Raw genomic sequence first — 21,565 nt, 5'->3', positions numbered from 1 at the left:
TAGAAGGTTCAATCTTAGTCTTGGATGCAAGACAAAACTTATAAATCCATACCAAAACCCCATAAAAGCACACTTCACTAAAACTAATAAATATTGAGGCTTAAACCACTTATAAAATGTATACGAAAAGCCCATAAAGGCCTTAAAAACTCTCTCTCTCTCTCTCTCTCTCTCTCTCTCTCTCACACACACACACACACACACACACACACACACACACAGAGTAATAACATTTATTTTAAAAAAGTCTACCAAAAGGACACACAAAAGTATGTATGATGTATACAAAGTGCCTAGGGCCAAAAAAGCACAGGGAAACACAAAAAGGAACTCCCTCACCTTACTTACAACTCCACCAAACAATGACAATCTCCTACCTATGTGGACCCTAGCTCATTCTAGGAACATGTACATAAAGGATTGTTAATTGCTTGATTTAACATTTTAGAGTTTTCAAAGGATCTCCTATTTCTCTCCTTCCATAAGATTCAAAATAAGCACAAAGGAGCTACTCTCCATGCTTGCTTCCTCTTCTTCCCTACAAAAGATCCGTGCCAGCTAAGGACATCATTGACTGAGGTGAGCATTGCGTATTAAATGCCAAACATAGCAAAAATTAACTGCCATAGCATGGCTACTTTGGAACAATGAAGAGGATATGATCTGTTGTTTCTTCCTCTTTGTTTACACAAATAGCACTAACTCAGTATTCATTAATCGTCCTTTTGAGCTGAATTAGAGTCAAAATTCCTCCCTATAAAGCTTCCTAAACAAAAAAGTTAATGTTCATTGAGATCTAAGGGTTCCACACAATACCTAATGGAAACACCTTCAATCTACAATTTGTTATGGAGTAAAAAGGATTTAACTGTAAATTTGTGACTCTTTTATACCCACCAAACCCTGATGTCCTCAACATCTATTTTAATCATTCGCCCTTGCAATATTTTGAAAAGAGCTTCCACCTCTCCCAACTCTTAGTCATTATTTTGTCTTGTGAACTCAAAATTCCAACAGCCACCTTCCTCAAATAGCTCCCACAGTTGGTTTACCAAGCATCTTTAGCAAAGACTAAAAAAACAACTCAAGAAAAGCCTTTTCCAAGGAATCATCAACACACCACTTGTCCTTCCAAAATTTCATCCACTTACAATTTCCCGCCCAAAACTATGGCAATGGTTGTTTGTCATAATTGGGGGTCTAAGGTGCTTCCAAGGAAATATCTAGGACATTTTAATTAGAATTAAGATGGTGTGTCGATGATCTTTTTTGGTATCTTTGGTAGGAGGATAAGAGGTGGAGTTGTATCATAGTGTGCTTGTCTCAAATTGAGTTCATTAGAGTTTCAGAGCTTTGCTTATTAGTATGGGTTAGGGGTTGTTTTCTTGGGAATCAGAGGGAATTGACAATCATTAGATTAATGGGTTCATCCTTTGTATAGGAGGTTAAAATTGATGGACTCTTGGTTGGAGTTCCTGGTTAAATGGGCATTAGTAGGGTCTTTTAGTGAAGCTGGAAATGCTCTTCCTAGGAATACTCTTCAAGCTTTTCTAGATCAGTTGGGAATTGGGATGGCTGTTGAAGCAGGGATTCAAGCCTCATTCGGTCATAAAGAGGCTCTTGCTTTGGGGATGAGAAATCTCATATTGTGGAAGGGGTCTTACTGGTTGTTTCTTTGGCATCTTCAGAAGCAGTGGTATATGGCACTGTGATCCCTGGATGAGGAGGCTTTTTCTTGTAGATGCTTGGATTGGTGGATGTGCTAGCTAAGAGGGGTGCTAGATCATCAGCTTGGATTTATGCTGAGTGTGGAATATTTTTCTTTTTTGTTTTCTTTTATTTTTCCTTTTTTCATGCAGTTGGGTTGTTTTGTCCTAGGATATTTCATCCTTGTATCTCTTTTCTGGTTAATGAAGTCCTTTTTTTTAATTGAAAAGGAGAGAACGTTAATCTAAGCATCTTGTTTAATTCTGAGAACAGGTATGTTATAGCTCCATACAATGCATACCCACAGTTGCTTGGCTTACTCTTGAAGCTGCTTAATGGTGAGTTGGCCTGGACTACCAGGCGAGAAGTACTAAAGGTAAGTGCTTATACACTAGAATGTTGTAGCCATATTCTTTTAGTTTGTTTCATGATGCAATCATGATTGGTTTCACCAGGTTCTTGGTATTATGGGAGCTTTGGATCCACATGTGCATAAGCGAAATCAGCAGTGCTTGCCAGGGTTACATGGAGAAGTTGCTCGTCCAGCTAGTGATACAGGTCAACACATTCGTTCCATGGATGAACTGCCTATGGACCTTTGGCCATCTTTTGCAACATCTGAAGATTATTATTCAACGGTAATAATTGAACCTGAGAATGGCTGTTATCCTTCTTGCTTGTTCTAACATATTTATCTGTATCTTCAGGTTGCTATCAATTCCCTTATGCGAATTCTTAGGGATGCTTCACTTTCTAGTTACCACCAAAAGGTTGTGGGATCTCTTATGTTTATATTTAAGGTATATTTAACATAAAGGAAACTCTTTATGATGTCTATTATTGTTATTACTTGTTGAAGTCTAATATTATTCTTTGTTTGTCTTTTTATTTCTTTACTTATTCATTTACTTATTTGTTTTACCTTTTTCCTTCTTTGCGAGATTAGTCTATGGGTCTTGGTTGTGTTCCATACTTACCAAAGGTCAGTTCATTAATCTTGCGGTAGTCCACCTTTATATACTTTCAAGTTGAACAACTTTAGTTCACATAATGAAAATTTCCCTGTATGATATTGAACTTACCTTTTGTGCTTAAGTAAAATAAGTTGTAGAAAAATCTTGATATGTAAAATCTGATGTAAGGTGAACTGATCATTTGCCTAACTATGTTCAATATCATATATGTTTTTTTAATACGAAGTTTTTAGTAGATGGAATACATCATGATTAGTTTATGCTTGACTAAACTCAACTGTTCTCATCCTTCTCTTCCTGCAGGTTTTGCCTGATCTTTTTCTCACTGTTCGTACTTGTGAAGATGGCCTAAAAGAATTTATCACCTGGAAGCTTGGAACTCTAGTGTCTATTGTTCGCCAGGTATTTTTGCATGTCATGATTTTTACTTATCTAATTTTCATGCATAATGTTTGAGTCTTTCCAGTGTAATTTAAGGAACTTTGGTGTGCCTGTGTAGCATATTCGTAAATATCTGCCAGAGTTGCTGTTGCTTATTTCTGAATTATGGCCATCCTTCAGTTTGCCATCTAGCAATCGCCCTGTGCATGGCTTACCAGTAAGTGTGGGTTTTTCTTGGTACAGTTATCTGCTTTGACAAAATCGTTGATTTACAAATATTATCTCCAATTTTTTCTGCACTCTTTTCTTCAGATTCTGCACCTAGTGGAACAACTTTGCTTGGCTCTCAATGATGAATTCAGAACATATCTTCCTCTCATTCTTCCATCGTGTATTCAAGTTCTGAGTGATGCAGAGAGGTGTAATGATTACACTTATGTTCTTGATATTCTTCACACCCTTGAAGTGTTTGGTGGTTAGTACTCTTCTAGATTTTGGGATGCTATGTATATTGCTAAGATATAAGGTTATTATTTCTAGATCTTAAATATGGTAAGCTGGACAGTAACTCTCATAACAATTCACACTATAGGGACATTGGATGAACATATGCATCTACTACTTCCTGCGCTCATTCGATTGTTCAAAGTGGATGCGTCAGTGGCTATAAGACGTGCTGCCTTCAAAACCCTGACGAGATTAATTCCTCGTGTGCAGGTTAGCAACAAGTTTCTCTTGGTTAATAAGCTTGGTAGAAACTATTCTATTAATTTATTTATTTTATATTATACATAATTTCTCTTAATGGTTTGTCTTTTTCCATTTGTATTTCTTTTCTATCAGGTCACTGGCCACATCTCTGCTCTCGTGCATCATTTGAAGCTAGTCTTGGATGGGTCAGTTTCACCTTTTCTAGAATTCTAATTTAAATATGTAATAGAAATCTTATTGGTGGGCCCTTGGGGTGTTGTTTAATGGTTGTGTCCTTTGGCAATGAACTAGAAGTCCTATGTTTGAGAGTCTTTGAGTGGCAGAAGGTAGAGGGTTGACACATTTGACTTGGGATTGCTTCATTGTCAGTTAGAATAAATGTTTTGCTGTTGTGATGCATTCCCACTAAAGAAAGGTGGAAAAAAGTAAGAAGAAAGAAAGAAAGCCTGTCTTTTTTTGTTTAGATTCTAACCATGAATGAGCTCTATGCATGTGGATTGCCATAACATGTGTAAGGGAGAATAATGTGTAAGAAGCAGTTAGCATGAGTAGTTGAGAGCAGTTTCTGACGCAAATTTAAAGTGGGGCTGCCTCATGTTTGTTTTTTAAATTAACGAAGTGGAGACTATTGAAAATGAAGAAAAAAAAAAAGAGATTGAAGAAGAGAAGAAAATAGTAAGAGTATAAAACATGTCAATATTACAAAGTTACACCTGTAACTGCATAAGATGTAAATACTCTGATTGGAAAAAACTGCATAAGATGTGAATACCCTTGATATTATACTTTACAGAGATCAAATGGGGGGTTGGCATGTGTATATGTGTTTCGTTGGTTGTATATCTTATAACTTTATTGTTTTCTTGTATTTGTTGGTGTAAAAACCTCATGATAAGAAATAAAATTCTAAAGTTATACACAGATGTTGATACCATATAACTTTCTTGTCCAAAATGGTTCAAATGCTACTTGATCATGTCTGCAGCCTTGTGGTTCCTGTAATTTCTGATCTAACTTCAGACAACATTACATGTGGGCATTTTTTGTGCCTGTGTTTGTGCATGAACGTATAGAGTGAACAAAATTGAGATGTTTTTGAGTGCCCAAATAGTGTTGGACACGTGAATTTCTATGGTGGTGTCATTCAAGGTTTACACTCACACTTATTCTGCTAGAGGTGTTCTACATATCACAGTTTTGAGCAATAGAAGCATAATTCATATTTCTTGTTGCATAGTAAGCCATTATTTAATTTATTTTATTTGTATGAAAAGGTAATAATCCAATGAGCAATTTTTTTCCCCTTCCGGTCCTTCTATTGACCCTTTGATAAATTAGGGTGTTCTCTGGGCGATCTAATTTTGCCTTTTTTGATCATGTGCTTTATATTATTGATTGGTAATTGGAGTTTTCCTAACATCGTAAACTTTATATAAATGTGTGTAGATTTTGAGGATTTCATTGATTTCTATAGCTTGTAAATGAATGATGTATACCATGTTTTCTATTGATCTTGTCCCTTGCACTGTGTTTGTAATTTGATCTTTTAACTGAACTTTTAATTTTCCCTTTTACTATATTTTCTAATGATCTAGGCTTTTGATTTTCAGAAAGAATGACGAGCTTCGAAAGGATGCTGTTGATGCACTATGTTGTCTTGCTCATGCCCTTGGAGGAGACTTCACCATTTTTATTCCATCGATTCATAAGCTTTTGATGAAGCATCGCTTGCGGGTATTGTTTTCTACTTGATTATTGCCATTTTTCATGAAATTCTTTCTTGGGAGATTTTGAATATAAAATTGCATTCATTTTCAGCACAAAGAATTTGAAGAAATTGAAGGGCGTTTACAGAGGCGTGAGCCACTAATATTGGGAAGCACTGCTGCTCAACGATTAATCAGTCGGTTTCCAGTGGAGGTTACTAGTGACCCTTTAAATGATGTGGAGAATGATCCTTATGAGGATGGTTCTGATGCACAGAGACAAATCAGAGGCCATCAGGTATCTTACTGAATGCTTAGCATGATGGTTGTGAAATGATGTAAGCAAGCGGAAATGGAAGCTCTAGAAAAAGCCTAGATGCTTGGCCAGTCTTGTTGGCAGTAATCCTTTTTACATGTCATATATAACATGTTTGACATTGTTTGTGGGATTGTTGCTGACTGAGTAAAGAACATGTTTTAGATATCGGCATTTCCTGGGTACTGCAAAGCTAGCTACATTGGCAAATAATACATTAAAATCATACAAATAAGTACAAAATTTTGATTATTAGAAATAGATATTAGAACAATAATTTAGATATGAGAAACATCTTACACAACAGATTTATAGGAGGGTGTTGATGGAAGTGCCAGGCTTGTTATAACTTAGTAAACATTTTTTAATTTTTTGATACAGAGAGTGCTTTAGTGATTGTGTTGTGATACAATACCCAATATCTCTTTATCTAGTTTGGCATAATAATTTCTCTGTTAGTGCCCATGCAAATGTGTATTTTGTTGTCACATTGATCTGATTTTTCTCTTTCTGGCTAATGCTAGGAGCTATTTTACTTGACTTGTGTACCTCTCATCTAATTGAGTTGAGAGGGTCTTTGACTTTTTACAAGTCTCATACAGGTTAATGATGGTCGATTGCGCACTGCTGGAGAGGCTTCTCAGCGTAGTACCAAGGAAGATTGGGCAGAATGGATGAGGCATTTTAGCATTGAACTTCTAAAGGAATCACCCTCTCCTGCTTTACGAACCTGTGCTAGGCTTGCACAGTTGCAGGTATTGTTAATTGTCTTTATTTGTAATGCTCTAAAATGGGGTTTACATTCTAATCTCAGCTTTTGCAGCCTTTTGTGGGGCGGGAGTTGTTTGCAGCTGGTTTTGTTAGCTGTTGGGCACAGCTAAATGATACTAGTCAAAAGCAATTAGTTCGGAGTTTAGAGATGGCATTTTCATCTCCAAATATTCCTCCTGAGATTCTTGCAACACTTCTTAATTTGGTATGTTATTTTTTTATGTGGATTTTTCTTATTACTGTTGTAGGATGTGTGTCAAGTATGTGACTTGGACATGTATGCCCCCTGAAAATTTCTATTTGGGTATTTTCTAATTCAGCATTGGTATTGTAATAGTGAAGTATTATAATCGCAATTCTAATTCAGAGAAAGACTTAATATGAACTCAAAATAGCTCCATTATGAAGCCAAGCCCTATAGTAGTAGGTGATCATCATTACCTTTTCCTCCAACCTAAATATGTTGTTATTCACTTCTATAAGAATGTGGATAGCTCTTTCCTATGATCTCAATTGTTCCATAATAAGGAACACAACATTGTCTTCCACACAAATTCTAGCATGCTGTAAACTCCCTTTTAAATTAATAAATAAATAAATGATTCAATCTATATATAAATAACAAAAAGTTTCCCAACTCCAAATATGGATGAGTCTCATAATCCCTCTTCTTATTGAATTTTAGTAGTCAGAATGGATGAGTTGGTATAGCTTCTTTCAAATGAAAGGAGATTTAATAATAATTATTTTTATTTTTATTTTTAGTGATAAAAAATGTTTTTTGATTAATAAATAGATGAAATTATTTTTGTGATGGAGGTTTTAAGTACTTTTATGTTTGTAGCACAAAAGGGGTTATCAAAGATATTAAGGTGGATGCTACGAGTGATGAGGGTAGATTATCTCTTGTTTACAAACAATTAATTGCTTTTTTGAAATTATTATTATCATTATTGTTATTATTGTTATTATTGTTATTGTTGTTATTGTTGTTGTTATTATTACTATTATTATTATTCAGTGCTGATAGTGAACAATTGTTGAATGTTGGACGTTGGATGAGTTTTTTTATGTTTGGAGCATTGGTGGCTTGAAAATTACTTGGCAAAAAGTGAACTGATTTTGTCTTTTTAACTACAATTAATACATCTTTTGTTTTTGATAAAAAAAAAGTGAATTGATTTTGTTAGGGAAGGTAGAGGAGGTGGAGTTATTGACCTTTTCAATGGATTCTATAGTGGGCCTAACCACTAAATACTTGGATTGTCATTGAATATAGTGTTCAAGTCTTGATTTATTTGGGTCTTAGTTGAAGAGATGTTCTAGGCACGGTTTAAAACATTGGGATGTATTGCCGATATATCCTTGATATATCAGGTATTGGTGGAACCTATCCAAAAAAAAAAATATAATGGGTATCGGTGGATCTTGACAAGAAATTTGGGAAGGTATATCTTCCAATCGATATTTCTGGATATATTTCTATTTTTTGCGATTTTCCTGATATTTCACCAATTTATCAGGATTTTCCCTATTTTTCGATGGGTCAAAGCCAGTCAAAGCCAGCAAAATGCTGGTTGGGAGACTTGAGCCTGGTCTCTCAGGTTCAGAAATAGGACCCTGCATCACCAAGCAAACATGTTGTTCAGTAATTTAATGGCCGACATTTTATGTTTACACTTTAATTTTATATATATTTTAAAAAATAAAATTTTAAAATAATTTTTAATAAATATATTAATTTTACTTATTTATTTTCAAATTCCATTTAATTTATTTTAAAACAACAAAAAAATCAAGAATTATATACAAATATGATAAATATACATATATTATAAAGTAGATAAATTATCATTTCACTATTAAATTTATTTTCAAATTCTACAAATTATTATTTTAGTATTAAATGCATTTTCAAATATCACCCATTATTATTATTATAAAATATCATAAATTAAATCATTTCTGTATCAATTTCTTCATATCTCAATTATAATATAGGTATTATTACTTTTTATATTATTTCTTAGAAGTTTTCCAACATTTTCATGAGTTTTTAAAATTTTCACTCCATCGATATTTTGTATAAAAATATCCACTAATATTTCATGATATATTCCGATATATCCGTAAAATCAAGTTACCAGTAGATTTGTGAAAACCGTTATTTTCATCCTTGGTTTTAGGGAGGGTTAACTTCTTGGAGGAGAATATTTGTCTCAAGTTGGTAGACTTACTCTTTTGAAAAGCATTCTCTGACCTCCTCATTTCTTTCCTGCCTTCATTTGAATTTCAAGGAAGATCAGGTACCTAAGAAAATGTTCAGAAAGGCTTCCTCTTATGCATCTTAATGTAAATATTCATTTAGTTATGTGGTCAATTGCTTGCATGCATACAATGTTTTAAAAGGCTAAAGGCAGTCTTGAGGTGTTTTGTCCAAATGAGGTGAAGTGTAAGTGTCAAGGAGGAACAAGGTGTAAGCCTCAAGGTAGAACAAGGCGTAAGCCTCAATTTAAAAATAATAATAATAATAATAATAATAATAATAATAATAATAATAATAATAATAACTTAAAAATCAGAAAAATACTAAAAAAAATCATATGAAAATAAACTAATAAGAAAACCACTCGATGCATAGTAATCAAATTAATTGTATGTCATTTTCAAGAACTTCTAATTAGTTTTTCTTTGTTTTCTAATATCTAACTCTCTTTCATGCATTTATCAAATATTCTTCAAAACTACCGTCACTACCATTGGTAGGATTCTATAATGAATGCTAATTATATCCAATTGCTCTATTATTGTGTCCATCAATGTTAATATTAACCCATTTTTCTTCTTTATCCATTAATTACAGTGTTCTTTTTTCCTTTATCCATTAATAATAAAATAATGATTATATATAAGCTCGATCATTATAGGGACTGACAATTCTTTTATTTCTTCTTTTCAATCTCTTCCTTTCATTTCCATTAAAGGGTTAATTGGTAGTCAACTAATTATTATTTTTTAAAAAAGTTTTAAACTTAATCTTGGATGTAAGACAAAACTTATAAATTTATATACCAAAACCTCATAAAAGCACAACTCATTATAACCAATGAATATTAAGGCTTAAACCTCTTATAAAATGTATACAAAAAGCCTATAAAGGGCCTAAACCCATTAAAACCTTGTGAATATTTGAGGCTTAAGCCTTAATAACCTCTAGGCTATAACCTTAAGGCTATAAGCCTTAATAGGGTGAGGCTTAAGCCTTGATTATCCTCCATTGAGGCTATAGCCTCAAGTCTAATTTGGATGTGGATGATATGATGTTTTAGACCGAAACAAAGAGTGGAAAGTTCTCGGTCAAGTCCCTCTACCTTGATCTAGAAGCGGGCTGTCCTTCTTTGCTTCCTTCTAGCTGCATTTGGAATGTGTGGGTGCAACCCAAGATTAGCTTTTTTGCTTGGGAGGCTACGTGGGGTAAAACCTTAACCCTGGATCTTTTTTAGAAAAGAGGATGGGCCTTGGAAAATAGATGTTTTATGTGTCTTGAGAAAGAGGAGATCATAGACCATCTTCTTCTACATTGTTAAAAAACAAGGGTCTTATGGGATTTACTCTTTAATTTGTTTGGGGTGTCATGGGTGTTGCCTTCATCAGTTAGAGAGACTCTTCTTAGTTGGCATGGTTCTTTTGTGGGCAAAAAGCGCAAGAAGGTGTGGCGAGCAACTCCTCTTTACATTTTTTGGACGGTTTGGAAGGCGAGAAATAGATTGGCCTTCAAGGATGATGTGTTGTCAATCCAGAGACTTAAATACTCTTTTCTTTCTTTTTGGTCAAAGGCCAAGTTGTTTATAGTTGATTGCCCTTTAACTATTGTTAGTTTTATTGATTGGTTGGGTTCTAACTAAGGTTGTTTGTTGGGCCAGATGGGTGTTTTTTTTCTTTTTTGGCCGTTTTGGTGGTGGGTGTATAGGTATTGTATACCTTGAGTCGCTTTTTTGGCGCCTCTTTTTATATGAGATTTTTCCTTACCTATCAAAAAAAAAAAAAAAAAAAAAATAGCCTCAAGTCTAATTTGCATAGCCTCGCCTTGAGTAGGCCTCAAGGCGTAAGTCTCAATAGCCTTGGAAAACACTACTTGCATATACAATGCTAAAAATGGCTTCACTTGCTTCTCCAATGTTTTGGGTGCTTTCTTCATCAATTAGAGAGACATTGTTGGGGCGACATGGTTCTTTTGTGGGCAAAAAACATATGAAGGTTTGAAGTGCAAGCCCTTTATGCTTGTTCTGGAAGGTTTGAAAGGCAAGGAACAAAATTGTGTTCGATAGCGAGGTGTTTTCTTTCCAAAGGCTGAAAAGGGATTTTGTTTGCTTTCTATGGTCAGAGTCTAAGTTGTTCATAGATGATTGTCCTCTGATTTTAGTAAGTTTTTTTGAATGGTTGAGCTCTTGTTGAGGCTCTATTTCTTTTGGCTTTTTTCTCTCCTGTTTGGGCTCTTGTTGAGCCTTGTATACCTTGGGTCGCTCTTTTGGCGGCTCTTTTTAATTCAATTTGAATCTTTATTTATCAAAAAAAAAAAAAATGGAATTCTTGTGGTCCAATGGGATAGTCTTAGACACAAGTTATAGTGGGAGAGATGGAGAGTTGCACAAGAGATGGAAGGGAGACCTTTGATTTAAGTTTGTGAAAAGTGACTTTGAAGGCTAATCCTTGCTACAGGGAGGATTCTTTAAACAATTGGTTTTCAATCCTATATAGTTTAGCTGTCCATTGACATGCTTGGATAGCAGACTGGTAGAGGGAAATGAGGAACAGTGGTTGTCAAAAATGTATGTTTAAAAGAGTTTCTTTGATTGGGATTGGATCTTGTAGAGTCCTTATTTCTAAGTCCTTTGATTATTAGCAGTGTTTTAAGAGTTCTGGAAGGGCCTATCTGAGAGGTTCTTTCTCAATAAAATCCTATTACAGGATTTTGACATCAATTATGTCTCCTTCCATTCTAGCCAAAAGATTTGTGTTTCCAAGGCCTTGTTTTTTTGGTGTTGCCAAAGCATATTCTTGTATATCGTGAATGGGTGGCTGGTTTGTTGTCTTGCATCCTGTCCTTGTTCATGGCGTCTTTGGTTTGTCCCTTAATTTGCTAAATGAAGTGTAGCTTACTTTGCATGGCAGCATTGTAAATGATAATAGTTCAACGGTACACTTTGTAGATAATAATAGCAAGGTGGTGTGGGAGATGATTCATTCCCTAATTTGTTGAAGGAAATGTTACCTGTTTCTTATGGCTTTCTTCTTGTGATATGGTGGGGCTCCAGGGTTTGTGAATCTTTCATTTCTTGACTTTTGAGAACGTTTGGGTGGTGTTCATTTGTTCTCTTTATTCTCTTGTTTTATTTAATTATTGATTTGTTTTGGCCTTTGCATGTTTGCGGACTTCCTCTGTGCTTGGGTTGCAGCCCCTTTTTTGTTGGGCACTTTGTATTACATCTCTCTTTCCTGTTAAAAAAAGGAGTGCTTGGCAGCAATTATTATTTTCATTCCTTGTCTATTGAGGCAAATACCTTTATTTGTTGCCTATCTAAAATTGTCACAAAAGCTTTGACTTTTTTTTCCCTATTTTTCCTCTCTTTTTCCTTTTTTGTGTGTGTGTGTGAGAGAGAGAGAGAGAGAGAGAAGGAAAGAGAAGAGAGGGGGGGGGGGGGGGGTTTGGAAATAGGTCAACATGGAGGGAACAGTGATATCCCAAAATTGCTTTTGTTGGATTACAACTCTTGTTTTGAGAGAGAAGAAAATCTAGTAAGTAGGTCAAGCATGGTGTTGCTGAAGTGCATGTTCATATATTTGGATTTGGCAGCTCTTCTAAGGTTCTCTTATCTGGAATGAGGAAGAGGATCATTAAGTTGGCTGTTGCAAATAGCTTGATACCCTTTTTCACTTCAAACAAAATGCTGTAGATTTGTTGTCAGGATCCTCTTCAATTTGGTGGCTTTCAATTGTTGAAAAACTTATGCCCTTTCCTACATTCTTAATCTCCCATATTGTACAAAATTTTTTAAAAAAACCGAAGGATAGGTACAATATAAAAGAGAATGTAAGACATTTATCTCTCAGTGATTACAATTTATACAATACTCTTTCATTACGGCTTCCTTATCCCCTATAAACTTACATTATGTCAATGCAAATTTGCAAAAATCCATGTCAGGACATTTATGATGCAAATGGCATTTTCAAAACTTGCTTAACTCAGCATAACTTTTGAGACATTGAAGATTTGACCATTATGTTCCCAATTTATTATTTTTTTAGTATAATTTCACTTGCACACCCTGGGGTATCGAAAATATACTGACACCTCCAGTGGTTTTTAAAATTACACTGCCCCCCTGTCTAAAGTTGTTGATTGATGGCAGTTTACAGAGAAGTGAAATAAGAAACATACCCTCGTGTTTGATGAGGATAAACAATGTTGTTCATGTTTTTTCTTTTACACTCGCACAACTGGTTACCCTCCTCCCCATCTTCCTCATCTTATCTTCCATTTTATTTTCATTCGTCCCCTTTGTTAGCTTCTTCCACTTTTTTCTTCTCCTTGCCACGAACTGTACTGCAACTCATCTTCTGATCTCCACACTCCTTGTTCCTTATCTTCACATCCTGACTTAAAACTCTTTCCCTAACTCCTTTATCTTCTTCATCTTCAACACCCTAACACAAAAAATTCCCAAAGTCCTTATAACCTGATAAACCATAATCCCAAAAATCCCTAAATTCTAAAAAAATTGGTAATTGAAGAAATTCAACAAACTCTAGCGTTTCTGCCAATGCCCTACTCTTTTGAGAGAGAATTTTTGGGTTTTCATCATGAATTTATGGGTTGATATGATAGGCTTTGCTCTCACACATGAATTCTTAAGCTCATTACTACTGCTGTTAACCAACTTTAACATGGTTGAAGCTCCACTGTTGACAAACCCAAATGATTTTAAACTCATGAGTCAAAACAAAAATATGCAAACCCTAGTCCTTGGAAATGTTCAAGTTTTTTTTGTTTCCTCTTTTTTGTTTTTGTTACTATGAAACATCAATGGATGATGGTGCCTTTAGGATGAAGAAATTAGCTTCATGAAAAATGTGGGGTTTACATCTGGGTTAGTTGGGTTGGCTTTGTTTGGAATTGTTCAATCTTCTATTGATTTGAAGTAATATATCCATCTAAAATAATTTTGGGTTTTCTCGATTAGTTTGGATCTTTAGTAAGTCTTTTTTTTCATCCTAAATTTGAAAGTGAAGGACTAGACAAGGACAAAGATACATAGTAGATTATGGGTTCTTGGTTAATTTAATGAGGACTATTGTTAGCCTTTGAGAGGTCTTCTCACCTTAAGGAAGTCATTGATATTAACCTTCTTGCCGGCTACTAACCAAGTTATTGATATTATTTTAGAGTTTTTAGTTTATAATAGTTTGACGTTAATTAAAATTAGTCTATTGAATAAAAATTTAATTGTGATTAATTAAGAATGATTTTTTTTTAATATCTCATAATTAAAATCATTTTTGATGATATAGGATTATTTTATTATTATTTTTAATTTAATAGGATTATATATGATTACTTAGAAAATCATTTTTGGAATTACTCTTAACATCCCTGAGGGGATAATGTTGGTATTTTTATAAAAATTTAGGCTGACTTGCATAATAAAACTAACAGTCAATCCAATAAAAAAAAATAAAACTAACAGTCAACTGACAATAGGAGTGGTCATGTAGTTTGACCAGAAACCGTGGTGCATTGTAATTTCAGAAACTACAGGGGGTAGCAGTGTCTTTGTTGGAAACCGAAGGGGTTGTAAGTGTAATTATCCTTTTTTAATAGTATTCTATTTTGGTCATTGTGACACCCCATATTTTATTTTATTTATTTCTATTTGGGATAGTTTTTGCATCCCAAAACTAATATTCAAAAGTAACATGCAGTTAGATTTCTTCTTCAACTAATCCCCTATTTAAATTGTTTAGAGGATTTGAGTGTGTCTGGAATTTTGACTCAACCAAAGGCCTTGAAGTATATGAACATGATTTCTTGTTAGGCATTCAGGAGGGTATTACCATAAAAACTCTAGCAATGTTTATGAAATCCTTTACTTTGGCGTGGGAATATTTATAAATCCTGTACTTAAAATGACAATTTCCAACTTTTTATTGGATCTTATGGAAGTCGTCCTGAAAATTTTTTCCAACAGAGTCAAGTTGTGGAAAATGTTCTCCTACACAGGCCTAATCAATTGTTAACTCATTTTCTCATGCTAATCTTTGATGAACACAAAATTATCTCACACTGGATTTTGCTTGGTGATTTAAGTGAGGAAGTGAGCTCTTCTTCATCACCAAAGAGAAATTTCAAAAAGATGGTTAAGGGGAAAAAAACCAAGTTGTATTCCTGCAGTCATTTCAGTTGTCTTGAGTTGATATTATCATTATTTTTATGTTTGAGACTTCAATCCATCATTTATTAATGAATTCACAAACTGCTCTTTGCAGGCTGAGTTCATGGAACATGACGAGAAACCCCTCCCTATAGACATTCGGCTCCTTGGAGCCCTTGCGGAAAAGGTATGCTTTTTCTAATATAGAGAAAAGCTGTTTGGAAGAAAATCCAAATTCTTCCTTTTTTTTATTTATAACTTCTGGAAATACAGCAGTAAATAAATAGGACTCTTAGCAGCCTGGAATCCTAACTAGGTGAGACTCTTAGCAGCCTAGAATCCTAACTTAAGTAAAGAGAAAAAATAGTAACTAAAGAGAAAAAATAGGAAAGGTCCTATCTACTCCAAGTTTGTTACTAGATTTTATTGAAGGAAAACATAAAAATCCTAACTAACTTCCTAGCTTGCTAACAAGAAGCTCAAAGTTTGGTCGAAACAGTCCCTTCATTAAAATGTCAACAGTTTGCTACATTGTAGGAACAAATGGCATGCAAATAAGTCTTGCTTCAAGCTTTTCTTTTATGAAGTGTCTATCAATCTCGATGTGCTTGGTCCTGTCGTGTTGCACTGGATTATGAGCTATGCTTATAGTTGATTTGTTGTCACAATACAGCTTCATAGGCATGTTTACTGGCTGCCTCAACTCTTCAAGTACTCGCTGCAACCATATGATTTTACACACTCCATTAGCCATTGCTCTAAACAAAGCCTCTACACTGCTTCGGGTTACTACAGTTTGCTTCTTTCTCCTCCATGTAATTAGATTTCTCCAAACATATGTGCAATACCCAGATGTAGACTTTCTATCTGTCACAGACCCAACCCAGTTTGCATCTGTGTAGGCTTCAATTGTCTGTTGTCTGCCCTTCTTGAAGAGTAAACCTTTTCCTGGAGAGCTCTTCAAGTATCTTAGTATTTGATAAGCGGCTTCAAGATGCTCTTTACTTGGATAATGTATAAATTGACTTGGAGAATGCATAAATTGACTCACCATACTAAGCGCAAATGCAATGTCAGGCTGTGTATGAGACAAAGAAATCAGCTTCCCCTCTAATCTTTGGTACTGAGCCATATCTACAAGAGCCCCTTGCTTGCTATCTCCGAGGTTTTTGTTAGGATCAATTGGTGTGTCTACAGGTTTGCAACCACTCATCCCTGTCTCTTTGAGTAGATTTAGGATATATTTTTGTTGTGAGACCACAATCCCTTTCTTGGACCGAGCCACCTCCATTCCAAGAAAATACCTCAGGACCTTAAGTCTTTGATCTCAAATTCTGCTGCTAGACAAGTCTTCAATTGATTCATCTCATTCTCATCATCACCCATGAGTATGATATCATCCACATACTCTATCAAAATAGTTACCTTTCCATTTCCTGAATGCTTGATGAACATAATGTGATCGGTTTGAGCTTGACTATACCCTTGCCTTTTTACAAACCGAGTAAATTTTTCGAACCATCCTCAGTGATTGTTTGAGACCATACAACGATTTTTTTAACCTACACACCTTTGATCCAAGCCCTTGTTCAAACCTCGGCGGAGGATCCATATAGACTTCTTCCAAATCTCCATTCAAGAAAGCATTCTTGATGTTCAATTGTTGTAGAGGCCAATCCAAGGTTATTGCAAGTGATAAGAGTATTCGTACGGTATTTAGCTTCGCCAGGGGTGCAAAAGTCTCCAAGTAATCAATGCCATAGGTTTGCGTGAAACCTTTAGCCACCGGTCTTGCTTTATACCTCTTTAGAGTCCCATCTAACATGCATTTGGTGGTGAACACCCATTTTTAGCCCACTGTGGTTTTTCCTCTCGGTAGGTCTTCAATTTCCCATGACTTATTTTTCTCAAGTGTTCTCATCTCCTCAAGTACTACATTCCTCCACTCTAGAAATCATAAGGCATCTTGTACATTCTTTGGAATCTCTACACAAGAAAGTTGAGAAGTGAAAGCATAAAAAATTGATGAAAGATTGTTGTAGGACACAAATTTGGACATTGGATAATTAGTACAGGACCTGTTTCCTTTACGGACTGCTATGGGTACATCTAAATCATTAAATGACACATTTAGATAATTGGAGCAAGACTGAGAGATTTTATCTAACACAGTTTGAGAATTACTTTAAGACTCTTGAACTTGACTTGGATTGGATTCATGACTTGGCAGAGAAGCATTGATTTCTTTTCTTTGATTCGGATACTTCCTCTCATAAACTATTCCAAAGATTTTTTCCAGACCTGTTTCTCCTCTATTTCCGATGCTAATTGGATTGTGATCTTGTGATGGCTTTAGAGATTGACCAGAATTTGTTTCACTAGACATGGAAGTTGTTTTTTCTACTTGATTAGGATTAGACTCAGTTTCAAAATTCAAATTTGAGTCAAAATTTGTTGTTTCAAAAAACTGGTCAGATTTTCCTAAATTAGAATCTGGCAAAGTTTGAAAAGAACCCTACATCACAATTTTCTGGTGAAGTTTGAAAAAAACTTGGAAATTCCAAATCTTTCAAATCTTCCTTTCTTTCTCTCTCCCCCTGAAGATGAGTAGTAAAAAACGATTTATTTTCAAAAAAAAGAAATATCCATGGTAACAAACATCTTTTTTAAAATTGGATCGTAACATTTGTATCCTTTTTGATTTGGTGCAAAACCCATGAAAACACGCTTTCTAGCCCTAGGATCTAGCTTACCACACCCTTTTCCATGGTTGTGAATAAAAATAATGCACCCAAATATTTTTAAAGGTAAGGAAGATGTAAGCCTAGATGTAAGGTAAATGTTTTGAAAAATTTCTAATAGTGGCTTGAACCCCAAGATTTTTGAAGGAACTCTGTTAATGAGATAAGTGGCCGTAAGAATTACTTCACCCCAATGATATTTGGGAACATTATTTGTAAAAAGTAATGCTTGTGCAACTTCTAAAAGATGTTTAATTTTTCTTTCGGCTATCCCATTTTGTTGTGGGGTATCGTTACAAGAACTTTGATGAACAATGTCTTTTTCCAAGAAAAATTGCCCCAAAATTTTGTTAAAATGCTCATTACTGTTGTCAATTTTGTTAAAATACTCTCCACTTCAAATTTTTTTCTAAGCAAATAAACCCAACTGACCCTAGTGTGATCATCAATGAATGTGACAAACCATTTTTTTCTAGAAACTATAGAATCACGTGAAGGACCCCACACATAACTATGTATTAACGAAAATGGTGCAGAGGGTTTATAAGGTCGTGGTGGATAAGAAGCACGATGTTGTTTTTCTAAAGCACAAATCTCACATTGAAATGAAGATGGAATTTTATTTCTAAATAATTTTGGAAATAAGTACTTCAAATATTGAAAACTTGGGTGACCTAATCTATAATGCCACAACTATCACTAGAAACAAAAATAGACTCAAAACAGGTACTTTGGACTTGTTTACTTGATTCATTCCATCTTTAAAGAAATAGAGTCCACCGCATTCCCTAGCACTGCCAATCATCCTCCCCAAGTCCATTTCTTGAAATTCACATTGTGATGGAAAGAAGTTAGCATGACAATTATGATCATGAGTAATTTTGGTTATGGACAATAAATTACAGGACAAGTTTGGGACATGAAGCACATTAGAAAGAGTGAAGGAGGACAAAATTTTTATTAACCCAATTTCGGCAATTGCCAAAAGGGAACCATCTGCAATTTTAATTTTCTTGTTCCTTGCACATGGACCATAGGACGAAAAAAGACTTGAACAATTTATCATGTGGTCGGTTGCACTAGAATCGATAATCCAAGAGTATGAAGGGTTGGACTTGACACTAGAAAGTATTGTAGTTAGGTAATTACCTGTTTGTGCTAAAGAACAGGAAGGATTAACAGAGAATTGTGGAGATTGAAAGAGTTTGTCCAGGTGCTCTAGTTGTTCCTTCATGAAAGGAGTGGTGCTTGAGTTAACTTCTCGTTCTTGAGAACTTTCAGTCATAGTTTGAAGAGCCTAACCATCGGATCGCTTTTTCAGGTGTTGTGGCTTCCCATGAATCTTCCAGCAAGTCTCCCTAGTGTGCCACAGTTTCTTGCAGTAATCACACCAAGGTTTTTTTCTTCTGTCTCCTTCTAAATCAGGACCTCATGAAACAAGTGCTGAGCCTTCAGGTTCGGTTTTCAGAGTCAGTTCAAGGTTGTTGAACATGATTCTCTTCCTACATTCTTCCTGCCTTGCCTCTGGAAAAACCTCACGGATGGATGGGAGAGGCTTTCGACCAAGAATCTGTCCTTTTACCTCGTCCAAGTTGCGGTTTACTCCAGCTAAAAACATATAGACCCGATCATTTTCTTCTCTCTTCATATGTTGAGCACAATCATTAGGATTCTCCCAAACATCATCATAGCATTGATCCAATTTTTGCCACAAGGTTACCATTTCATTATAATAAACAGTAACCTTGCGATCTCCTTGCTTGGATTGCCAAAGTTTCGATTTTAGTTCAAAGATATGGGAGGAATTCTCTAAATCAGAATAAGTTTCTTGTACTGAATCCCAAACATTCTGTGTTGTAGGCAAGAACATATTAGGTTTGGCAATAAATGGTTCCATGGAATTGAGAAGCCATGCTATCACTAAGGAATTCCCTGATCTCCATGTTCTGAAATTTGGGTCTCCTTCTGCAGGTCAGATATCCCAACTTGCCTCTGCCATCAATCGCTAATTTAACAGATTGCAACCACTCTAAATAATTCTTGCCGTTCAATCTGTGAACAGTTATTTACTCAGAGGAATGTGCAGTCAAGTGATCCACACTATTAGTTGGTTGGATGATGGCAAACGCAACCTCAGAATCTGGTGATGTGCCCTTGGCCATGGTCATTGCCGTATTTGCAATAAAGAGATCGCCTTAAGAACCTGTTCCCTGCTCTGATACCATAAAAGCTATTTGGAAGAAAATCCAAATTCTTCCTTTTTTTTATTAATAACTTCTGGAAATACAGCAAGAAATAAATAGAACTCTTAGCAGCCTAGAATCCTAACTTAAGTAAAGAGAAAAAATGGTAACCGAAGAGAAAAAATAGGAAAGGTCCTATCTACTCCAAGTTTGTTACTAGATTTTATTGAAGGAAAACATAAAAATCATAACTAACTTCCTAACTTTCTTCAACAATAGATATGTGGAGTTTTGCAACCTCAATACCTCTCTTACATTCTGTCTCAGTTTAGTTATTCTTTTTATGTTTCATGCATTTTTTTTTTTTTTTTGTCAATACATCATTACAGTGCCGTGCATTTGCAAAGGCTTTGCATTATAAAGAAATGGAATTTGAAGGTGCACGTTCCAAGAAGATGGATGCAAACCCAGTTGCTGTAGTTGAAGCTCTTATACATATAAATAATCAATTGCACCAACATGAGGTAATTTATCTTTATTGAAATTTTTTTACTGAGTTAACGATCTAACTGTTGCCTTTTGAAGTTTTACTTTGATGCTTATCTTCTGAACATGTCTACTCTTAGTTAATTGATTAAGCTTTGTTTTCCTAGGCTGCAGTTGGAATATTGACCTATGCCCAACAAAATTTGGATGTCCAATTAAAGGAGTCATGGTATTGTCACATTTAAATACTCCTGCCCTTTATGACCAGCTTGCCAAACAATTCACTGAGGGTCTCTTTTTTGTGACTTCTCAAATATATTGATTATGTATTTTCTTGCTTGCATGTTTGTTGATGCGAGTGCTCATATTAGCTTATGTTTGTTTAGGTATGAGAAACTACAGCGCTGGGATGATGCTCTCAAGGCATACACAGCTAAAGCTTCTCAGGCATCAACTCCACATCTTGTTCTAGAAGCTACATTAGGTCCGTATTAACCATGCATCATGACTATAGGTTATCATTCGCTTCTTTCATTCTCCTTTTTTCACATCAGCTTTGTTGGTTACTCTAAATGGGAAGAACGAGATGCCTTGATATTGTAGGATAGCAAAGAGAAACAAATATAGAGGAGAGAAATATAAATAGAAAATAGAAATTCTAAATAATTATGAATATTATTAATTCTAAGTCTAAATGGTTAATATCACTAGGCTTATATACAGATAGACAATCCTAGCTTTGGCAATAAACTAATTTTAATTATAATAAAAAAGTATTGTTACTCTTATAAACTTTATCATTAAATAATAATAATCCTAAAATAAATAACAAAATAAAACATTATCACTTTCTATATTTATGCTCAGGACAAAATCCATGCTAAAATCATGCCTAGGTATATGTGGAACAGGTAGTGGAATGTACAAACCTATGTTTTTTCTCTTAACCTTACCTAACAAACAAGTATTAGGAACATCCCTTTTCAACAAAAGCCAATTAACCTTATCTTCAACTAGAGCTATATGTCACGGACTTAGTCGTTTACTAAGCTCGTGTGACACTTAGACAAGTCAAGACGCTTGATCTTGCTAAGTCAGCCTTACTCCCAATGCTTAGCTTGCTAGGCTAAGACGTTTGCGACTCGGAAGTTGTAGAA

General features: G+C 35.0%; 1 protein-coding gene across 1 annotated transcript in view; it reads left to right on the top strand.

Moving 5' to 3' along the window:
- Nucleotides 1–21,565, top strand: part of LOC100249713 (serine/threonine-protein kinase TOR) — a 129,935-nt gene that overhangs the window by 68,649 nt on the left and 39,721 nt on the right. Inside the window, exons 16-32 of the mRNA XM_002275555.5 lie at nt 1,981–2,083; nt 2,163–2,345; nt 2,415–2,507; nt 2,654–2,689; nt 2,985–3,083; nt 3,181–3,279; nt 3,375–3,537; nt 3,655–3,779; nt 3,906–3,958; nt 5,384–5,507; nt 5,592–5,777; nt 6,398–6,550; nt 6,619–6,771; nt 15,114–15,185; nt 20,312–20,446; nt 20,576–20,637; nt 20,795–20,892. Coding sequence (XP_002275591.2) covers nt 1,981–2,083; nt 2,163–2,345; nt 2,415–2,507; nt 2,654–2,689; nt 2,985–3,083; nt 3,181–3,279; nt 3,375–3,537; nt 3,655–3,779; nt 3,906–3,958; nt 5,384–5,507; nt 5,592–5,777; nt 6,398–6,550; nt 6,619–6,771; nt 15,114–15,185; nt 20,312–20,446; nt 20,576–20,637; nt 20,795–20,892 — 1,937 coding nt within the window. The remainder of the gene's footprint in view (nt 1–1,980; nt 2,084–2,162; nt 2,346–2,414; nt 2,508–2,653; nt 2,690–2,984; nt 3,084–3,180; nt 3,280–3,374; nt 3,538–3,654; nt 3,780–3,905; nt 3,959–5,383; nt 5,508–5,591; nt 5,778–6,397; nt 6,551–6,618; nt 6,772–15,113; nt 15,186–20,311; nt 20,447–20,575; nt 20,638–20,794; nt 20,893–21,565) is intronic.

Source organism: Vitis vinifera, chromosome 3 (assembly GCF_030704535.1).
Source record: "Vitis vinifera cultivar Pinot Noir 40024 chromosome 3, ASM3070453v1".
NCBI lineage: Eukaryota > Viridiplantae > Streptophyta > Magnoliopsida > Vitales > Vitaceae > Vitis > Vitis vinifera.
This window is presented reverse-complemented; position numbering and strand designations above follow the sequence as displayed.